The sequence below is a fragment of the Morus notabilis genome, unplaced genomic scaffold, assembly GCF_000414095.1.
Source record: "Morus notabilis unplaced genomic scaffold, ASM41409v2 Scaffold2599, whole genome shotgun sequence".
NCBI classification, from domain to species: domain Eukaryota; kingdom Viridiplantae; phylum Streptophyta; class Magnoliopsida; order Rosales; family Moraceae; genus Morus; species Morus notabilis.
In genome coordinates, this window is record NW_010365324.1 from 89,142 (window position 1) to 98,644 (window position 9,503).

At 35.5% G+C, this 9,503-nt stretch overlaps 2 protein-coding genes across 2 annotated transcripts; both read left to right on the forward strand.

The window, feature by feature from the left end:
* The first annotated feature begins 2,575 nt into the window (after positions 1 to 2,575).
* Positions 2,576 to 4,836, forward strand: LOC21387169 (aluminum-activated malate transporter 10). Its single transcript, XM_010107837.1, has 6 exons — positions 2,576 to 2,918; positions 3,053 to 3,193; positions 3,399 to 3,671; positions 3,784 to 3,905; positions 4,014 to 4,157; positions 4,384 to 4,836. Exons 1-6 carry the CDS (start codon positions 2,576 to 2,578, stop codon positions 4,834 to 4,836), a joined length of 1,476 nt encoding a protein of 491 aa, XP_010106139.1.
* Positions 4,837 to 5,705: 869 nt separating this feature from the next.
* Positions 5,706 to 8,718, forward strand: LOC21387170 (zinc finger HIT domain-containing protein 2). Its single transcript, XM_010107838.2, has 5 exons — positions 5,706 to 5,888; positions 5,998 to 6,070; positions 6,794 to 6,947; positions 7,480 to 7,521; positions 7,733 to 8,718. The coding sequence occupies exons 1-5, from the start codon at positions 5,809 to 5,811 to the stop codon at positions 8,605 to 8,607; spliced, it is 1,224 nt and encodes a 407-aa protein (XP_010106140.1). The 5' UTR covers positions 5,706 to 5,808; the 3' UTR covers positions 8,608 to 8,718.
* Positions 8,719 to 9,503: the final 785 nt, after the last annotated feature.

A 9,503-nucleotide genomic window follows, 5' to 3' on the forward strand; every position in this document is an offset into this window, starting at 1 on the left:
TTTGGTCTTTTACATGTTGATCAGGCTATATATGTAAAATTAACCCTAGTAATGAATTTTCTTTCTTCTTACTAAGACCATCTTCACCAGCTAGTCCTCAGTAAGCCTCATGGATGTTGAAGAATGAACCCTAATTCGGCATGATTATCCCAAGTGTCCAACTCATTATTAGTCCACATTCTTTGAATCACACACAAGCTGAATATGAGAAGAGGAATTTCTTACGAGATGCTTCATTCCATTTACTTAATAAATATTTATATATAGGTGTACATTTACGAGAAGCATGATATGACATAGAGAAAAGTACGGTTTCTTGTAAAGAAAAATTAGCTTAATTTCAGTGCAATTGTACAACTGTATTAACAGAACATGAGCCTTTTAATATATAGATATATATATATATATATATATATATTTAAATATAATTAAGGGAATTGTCTAGCTATTTGGGGTAGTATCGGTGCTACTTTTTGATAGTTCAATTAACCTTTCAATCAATGCATGCAGTAATCAAAAGCACTTCGCGGTGTTGAGGAGATAAGTGCTCTTTCCATTAAAATGAGATTACAACAAAAGCAATACCACACGCTGTTTATATAACAAAAATAGGAACAAACCTGAATTTGAACGGTCTGAATCATGACCTAATTTGCCTTGCATTCCCTTCGTAAGAAAAAAAAAATGGTTTGACAAACTACTACTAAAATTTTTAATTAATGTAGATATATATTGGGTTCCCCACTAAGTATATTTTGTTCAAGGTTTTGATATTTTTCTCCTTCTTTATATGTGTCGTTTCTTTCCCAAAAACTTTTCTATTGGGTGGATTACAATCTAATTTAGGCACTTGTAATATGTGTACTTAATCTTGTTTACAGCTTTCAACATCATAGAAGACTATGCAATAAGTTGGGTCAGCTTATCTCATGATAGGAAAGGAGAATCAATATAATTAAAATACCCCCACAAGAGAATAAAAGCCATTAATGTATGATTTCAAGATCAACATAACTTATTAATTAGCAGCCAAAAAAAAAAAAAGGAAAAGATCATTGGAAGCTCATGCATCACTAAGCACAATGGCACTATCTCAGTTTGCTATATTTACTTTTTCCATTTTGGGCCACATTGTGCCACCTACTGGCAAATTAAGCTTGGTTTTAGGTCATTAGAAAAAGATAACCTCCCCATCTATGGAGAATTTGGTGGCTAAGAAAAAGAAAGGGAATAATATAGTGTCATTGTCTTTGCAGGATTTCATGCCTTTTTACTGAAAGATGAAACCATGACGTGTTGTCCAAAGTTATTATTATTTTTTTTTAAAATCATGTTACTAAATCAAAAACTGGCAAGGTAGAGTTTTCCTGTGTATCAAAAAAAAAAAATCCAAGTGGGCAAATGAAAAAAAAAAAATGAAGCTTTTGCAGAATTTATATAGTTTGTGCAATGATACATGGCAGTTATCAAGATATGTTGGATGTTTAATTGACTTGTACTTGCCAAGTAATTGCTATTTGTTTATATTTCTCAAATGTAGCTTTCACAGCTTAACCTTGTGCATTAATTTGCTTGTTGTGAGTCAAAACACAATGTTTAAAAGTAATGACACAAATGAGATTTAAAAACAACCTCACACGTTGAAAAATTTCAGACTTTTATCAAGCAGAAGCAAACAAGTTTTTTTCCACGGTCCTGATTATTGTTTTTTTCATCATTGATCCAATACTAAGAAAAGAAATTTATGTACATCCCAAAATTTGTATTTTCATTCTCATCCAAACTTATTAAGACCTATGTTCTCTGAATCTCTGTAGAGGAAACTTAATATTGCAGGGACTAAAAGATTGAACTTGCAGGGACTAAAAGATTGAACTTGCAGGGACTACCCGTTCGGTTCGCTAATTCAAGTTTTTAATTTGAGTTGAGATGTGATGTTGTGTGAGAGCTTTTTATTGTAATAAAAAAGTTAAATGTGACTGTTTCTGAGAGTTTTTTACTGTAGAAAAACTAGAATTCTAAATTTGAATCAGCGAAAAAAACAGGAAAAGATTGAACTTGCAGGGAATATGCCCCATAAGAAAAATAGAAAAAGACAATATATCTATATACATGCACATATATATATATATATGTATATCTATATGTGCCTTCTGAATGGACACAATTACATATTTGTTAGATGCACGTAAGCATAAGAATTGAGGCAGAATATGATGTAAGTTTTAGGCCGATCGTTCCTAGAGTCTCAGCCTTACCTACACAATAAGCTAAAAACAGCAAAAACTATAAAGGACCCTTGGCTTCCAGACTCACAATGACATACTACTTTAGAGATTTTCTTGTTTATTTACTAGGGACCACATGAACAATATAACATATAATATAATACCAATTACCAAATACTCACGTTGTATATATACACATCAATAGTCACTCATTTTTTCCTCACCCCAAAATCTTAACCATTCCCACTACACACAACAAAATTCAGGCCTCTCTCATTGTTTGGTGTCTTTCACTCAAACATACACCAACAGTGAGAAAGTCCTTTATTGGCAATTCCAAAAACATTATGGCTGTTGCGAAGAAGGAAGCAACAAGCGGATGGGAGTGGAGAATGAGGGTCGATAACGAGACGTTGTCCAAAGTTATGTCTCCAGAGGAAGGTCCTTACATGATCAGCAGAGTGCTGCTTGGTCTAAAGGAAAGGATGTTTTCGAAACCTTTGAATTTCCTTAAGAAAGCATGGGATTTGGCCTGCAATGATCCAAGAAAAGTGATCCATTGTTTGAAAGTAGGGCTGGCTCTCACTGCTGTCTCTCTATTTTACTATGTCAGGCCTTTGTATGATGGTGTTGGAGGAAATGCCATGTGGGCAGTTATGACAGTTGTGGTGGTGTGTGAAAACACAGTAGGTTAGTAGTTCTCCACATGATAAGTTAGTTAAAGCTGTTAATAGATCAAAAGTTCTTGTGTCAAATCTTATAAATGCGTGCAACGTAAAAACTGACTAATTGCATGTGATTAATAATGTTTCCATGTATTGCAGGTGCAACACTTAGCAAGAGTTTGAACAGAATATGTGGAACTTTTCTAGCTGGTTTTATTGCAGTTGGGGTTCACTGGGTTGCCATTCAAGCAGGAGAGAAATCTGAGCCATTCATTATGGGAGTTTCAGTTTTTATTTTAGGTATGTCAAACTTTGTTTCCACAGCGACTTGCAGGTTTTCACCTCGTGTCTTTTTAAAAGACAAAGATATCCCTCCATTTGTATACTCAAATAAAAAATAAATAAAAAAAACGGTGTTTTCGCATATTTTTGTCATTTTAGAAAACACGCGGCAAACTGCGAGGATGAAAAACTGATCATTATTGAATTGTTGTTTTCCTTTCAGCTTCTGCAGCAACCTTCTCTAGATTCATTCCAACAATAAAAGCCCGGTTTGATTACGGTTGTATGATCTTCATCCTCACCTTCAGCTTCGTGTCGGTTTCGGGTTACCGGATAGATAAGTTATTTGACATGGCCCGCCAAAGATTATCCACCGTCTTCATTGGGACTTCCTTGTGTATTATCATAAGCATAATTATCTGCCCCATTTGGGCTGGCCAGGAGCTCCATACACTCATCACTCGTAACATGGACAAGCTTGCAAACTCATTAGATGGTAAATATATATAATATACTTTTCTTAGATACCAAAAAAAGACCGTTAATAAGATTATGACAATATCTCATTAACAATCCATGTGATCCTCAACCTCTTCTGTATATTTCAGGCTGTGTGGCTGAATACTTTATCAGCAATGAAGAAGACTCTACCGGCAGCCAAAAAGGATGTGGCAAAAACTTGTTAGGCTACAAATGTGTGCTAAATTCAAAAGCACCAGAAGAATCTATGGTATTAAGTTAGACCAAGTTACAAAAGTAGTTGAAAATGAGTTTGTCAGCTCGTGAATGAGTTTATCAATCTATTAACTTGTCTGAAAGTGGGAATTGTCTTGTGCAGGCTAATATTGCTAGGTGGGAACCCGCACATGGCCGCTTCAACTTTCGGCATCCGTGGAAGCAATACCTCAAAATGGGGACAGAAATGCGCGGTTGTGCTTATTGCATTGAGGCTCTCAATGGCTGCATCAGCTCTGAGAACAAGGTAACCACAGGGTTCTCAATTATCTTGTATGGAAGAACTCTTCAATAGGGTATTTAAAAGAAATACATTTAAGAACCATCATATCACGTTAAAATTATATCAGATTAATAAAAGTATAATAGTTTTCTTTTCTTTTCTTTTTTCATACCTTACCACAGAATTCTCTTTATATATAATTGGTTTATAACAATCTGATATTAAAGCAAGATCCTTGGATAAACAATAGGCCCCGGAGCACCTAAAGACGCGTGTGAGCAATATTTGTTTAGAATTGAGCTCCAACTCTTCAAGTGTCATAAAAGAGCTTGCAAGCATTGTCAAGACAATGAAGAAATCCTCAAGTATAGATTTCCTAGCTGAACAAATGAACAGTAGAGTTCAAGGTCTCCGAAATGAGTTGAAGTTTCTTCCTAGTTTAGTCACTCCAGAGACACCAAAAGAAGCTGGAAATGTTCAAGATAGTAAGAAAACTAAGGAAAATTCCGTTGGATTAGCCTCAGCCTCTCTCATGGAAATAGTTCCTCTAGCGACTTTAACTTCTTTGCTGATTGAAAACGCTGCGCGGATCGAGGGCATTGTCGATGCTGTAGAAGAACTAGCGGATTTGGCTCAGTTCAAGCCTGTGGCTGATGATGAACACATAGAAGACGAAACCATGAAGACCCTTCAAAGGGGTTAAACCGTAAGATTCTAGGCAGAAATGGTCTAATTTCTAAGTTTTAGCATATATATATATATATATATAATAACTGTAAAGATGTGTTTACAGTAGAGTCAAAACAAGTTGCCTGGTAACCAAAAGTTTTATTGGCGTGCTATGCAATACAACATCTTTGAAGATGTACAAAAGAAGCAGAGGATATTGTCTAAGAAGGCAGAATATACCCCCAATAGTGCCAGTTATTTCCAGTTTTTTTCCACATAAGCATGTAACCACTCTATAGCTTCACTCAAATAGCATGATATAAACGCAGTAAATGTTCATATGATATGATCTATCTATATATCCCAACGAGGATAAAAAACGACATTAACATAGAAAAACGACATCTCATGCTACAAACTTACATATCCCTTAGACGACCACATTTCAATTCAAAGGCATAATCATAAAAATGACAATTGAATTGGTATCTAAAGAATAGATACACTACAAACGACAATGTACAATCGTAGTACCTCTCGTTTATGACGGAAAATAACAGTAACCAAAAAAAAAAAACAACATTAGATTAAAAAAAAAAATGACTGCATACCGTACAATTAACAATCATCTAGAAACAATAGAAGGTAGGAATCACTAGTCCACAATACAAGTCTAAAACGACAATAGCTCAAGTAACGACAAAATTGTAAAACGAAAATATATCCTGGAAACTGAAGTGGCTGTTAAACGATAGCAGACAAAGAAAACGACAGCAATAAGAAAAGCGTCATCATTTCTTTTAAACGACAGAAAATTGGTAAGGGCAATTCTCAACGGTTAATAAGAACCTTCAAAACGTCCACAATCTTCCCCTTTTTTTTTTTTTTTGGAGGAAATCACAAACAACATTTATTTATAATTATTAAAAAGAAAGGAAAAGAAAAGAAGAGAAAGAAGTCTTGAGAAATCTCTCACGAAACACCCAGCTCCAACTAAGCTCTGGCTATGGCGGACGCAGTTATTAGCTCTGATAAACCCTCAAAATCCTCGCCTTTAAACCCTCCTTCTCGGATAACCTGCCACGTGTACGTCCTCCCTCTCAAACAACTTTATTTCGCGACAATTTTCCCAAATTTCTTCTGCTTCTTTTTTTCATCCTCGGATTTTGATTTTTTTTTTTTTTGTACAATTCAGATGTCAGAAGCAATTTTCGCAATATACCTGTCCTCGTTGCAATTCGCGATACTGTTCTCTGCACTGCTACAAGGTGAGCCAGTGTTCTCATTCTTAAACCAATTTGAATTCGATATGGTTAGGAAAAACACTCCCAAAACTAGAACTTTAAATAAATGTTAAAAAAAAAAAAAAAAAACTTCAACATAAGAAAGATATCATGAAACTAATAACGTATTCTGGCGTTTTTCTTTATAGCATTTTCATCTTTTAGTACTATTTTTCTTGCTTTTGGACGCAAAGAATTCAAAGATGTTGTTGGTAAGTTAGAGAAAAGTACTCATGAGGTATGGATAACAACTAGATTTTCAACTTTAGACAAATTTTAACCATTTTTTTTCTATTCCCCCCAAATTTGTTAATAAAAATTTCATCTAGTTTTTTTTTTTTTTTTTTTTTTACTCATTATTTATTGGAGCTTTCTAGGGTAGGCTTTTTAAATCTGGTCAATATCACATGAAAATGAAAAAAATGTTAAAACTGACGAAATCTGATTAGAGTTATAGAATTCTTATTGTTTATTTTGTTATGCAATTCACTAAGTTGGAAGCGCTTAAATCTGGTCAATATTACATCAAAATGAAAAAAAAAAAAAAAAAAAAGGTGTAAAACTGACTAAATCCGATAATAGAGTTATAGAATCCTTATTACTTATTTTGTTATGCGGTAGTCTAAGTTGGAAGAGCCTTTTTCTTTCCCTTTTAATGGAATTTCAGTGATGTTTACTACCTAATCTTTTGTTAATATTTTTCGACAGTCACATAGTCTTCGTTGTACTGAATCCTTTATGCGAGAAAATGTTGTTGAGGAACTTAGGCAGTTGCAGCCCAATGATGAAACGAAAGAGAAAATGCTAGACATTCTAAAAAGGTTTCATTCAGAAGAAGAAACAGAAGACATGGATGAGGAAGGTGTGCAATAATATATAACTTTCTTCTTTTAAGCTAGTTTAGGAGGAAATTAGATATCATTGATTGAATGCTCATTTTTTAAGTTTTATGATCATCTTGAGGCCTTTTTACATGAGAAATTTCTTGTTTATACATTCTTTAACCTTTTTTCTTCGTTTGGGTTTTGTGTGCGCCTTCAATACAATTAGACATCTCATATGCTAGGATCTATTCCTTTTTTATTCTCCTTGTGACGGCGCGACTACCCGATTTATGAACAAAAAGAAATATAAATAATTGTTGGAGTTAGTACGATTTCTGGGATTGATTATTGCTATCCTCCTTACTCTTTGTTGACTTATTGGTCCCTTATGAAATCTACTCACTAGAAGCATGAGATGGAAGAACCTAAAAATCGCCAAAAGAAATCATATTTGCGGCCATCTTTACACAAGATTTTATCTTCCTATTGGTTTTCACTTGTTAGTCAATGTTGTCTGAAAACATGGTGTAATTTGCTTTATGTTGATCTCAGTCTCCTCTTTCTTGGCAGATTCAACTCTATCTGAGGATACCATTCAAAAGTTTTTGTCTGGTACGTTGCTATGCTATCCTTTCTCTGATGCATCTATTTTTACCTTTAAAGTGCTAGCGTAACTTTCTTAAATTCTCTAGTAACAGACTTTTGCTCCCTTAGTTTCTTCGTGGGAGTTATAAATTTTAAGTGATTTGTCGCGTGGATAATTGTTTTTGGGACCCCATGCTTTTGCCTGATTCTAATATAAGCCTTCTACTGATGTCTGCAGGAGGTCAAATCAGCTTTGTGGATTTATCTGCAGAAGAGAAGAAACGATTCCAAAGAGCTGTTGCATCGGGAGAACTCAGCAAGATGATTGAGCCTTGGGATCCATGGTGGTTGAGGCCTTCTGCTAGGACAATATCTCTCAGCAGGGAAGGAACTCAACTTGTCCAGCCTCTTTCCAAAGACGAGCTGTCGGTATCACCACAGCTGAATAACGAAAGCGACCAAGCTAGTGATATTCCTCCTGGGCCAGAAAGCCCTCTGCCACCAGTTAGCAAGCTAAGTTCCACAGCGCCATCACCACTTTTAGCTGTTCATCTTGTTGACATCATCTATAGCTACTGTTTCACCCTCCGCCTCTACAATGGCGATTGGCAATCAGACGCGATAGGATCGGCCACGGTGGTGTTAAGTGTGTCCTCTGTCTTGGGTCAAGGTGGTCAGCCAGAGACAGTGTTGGAGGCTTTATCTTATTGCTTGGAGCAGACCTGCTCCCCAGCTTACAGGCACATTGGCGGTTTGCAGTTCAGATTAGGTCTTGTTGATGATGTAGTAAGCATACTAAGTTTAGGGGGTAACGCCCTCTTGTGCTTGCTATCTGATTTATATCGGCTGGTTCAATCTGGGGAAAGAGAGCTGAAATCGGAGAAATTGCAAAAGTCAAGAAAGTTGGAGATCAAGAACAAGCTCAAGCTTGCTGAGAGGAAGATCTATTTCATCATGTGTTGGGTCCATGACCAACCCGGTGAAGCTTGGTCTTCCTTGGCAGCAATTGTAAGGGCAGAGAAGGCTTCCGCTATGGATTACATTAATATTTCGAGGAAAGTGGAGAAGAAAGCTGAAAATAGGGGCAAGGTTTTGATTCAAGAGATGGAATGAAATTCTCACTCTTGTAAATTTTAATTAAATTACTAATCTTTTGCTTCTAAATTTTGAGTCACTAATGTTCGTAAACTAATGCTTTCTGAACACTCTTGATGTTGTGCTCAAATCCTCACAATTTTGACTCTAGTAATTGCTATGAGTTCTCAAGTTTGTTAGGAAAAAAGGAAATTTATTAAGAGTGAGAAATAAAAGGATTATTTTCATAAATGCCCTATAAAATATGTAACTTGTTTCAAAATGCCCCTTAACATTTTAAAATGGTTCAAGATATCCCCAATCTATAGAAAACGATTCAAAATACCACTTTTGTCTAATTCTGTCTATATTCCTAACGGATTTTAGTGATGTGGCAGGAAATAAATATTAGTTAAAGTCATTTTATTAAATCCAAATTTTCAACTCATCTCTGACGAAGACCAAACTTTTAGCTTCTTTTTTTTTTCAAAATACATAAAGGTAAAAATGCAAAATACACAAACAAAAATGAATTTGAAAAAAAAAAAATATATATATATATATATATGTTGGAGAAGTCATAGTAAGAACCCAACCCACAATGAAAAATGCAAAATACAAAAACAAAAATGAACTTAAAAAAAATATATATGTTGGAGACGTCATAGTAAGAACCCAACCCACAGCGGGGATCATCAAGTTGTACATGGCGGGTTGCGACCCACAACCTCCTCCAATCGTCCAAATTTAGGTTTCCCCACGTCATTGGTGAAGACCTCGCATCACACACGTCCTCTTGTGAAGAAATCCCACCGCCGTGTCACTTGCTCCCGCCGCTTTGAATAAACCTAAAACCAGATCTGCCCTGCCACCAACACTTAGCTCCCTTTGCACCCATCTTCAATCTCTGTTAGCGCGAGACTCTTTACACGACG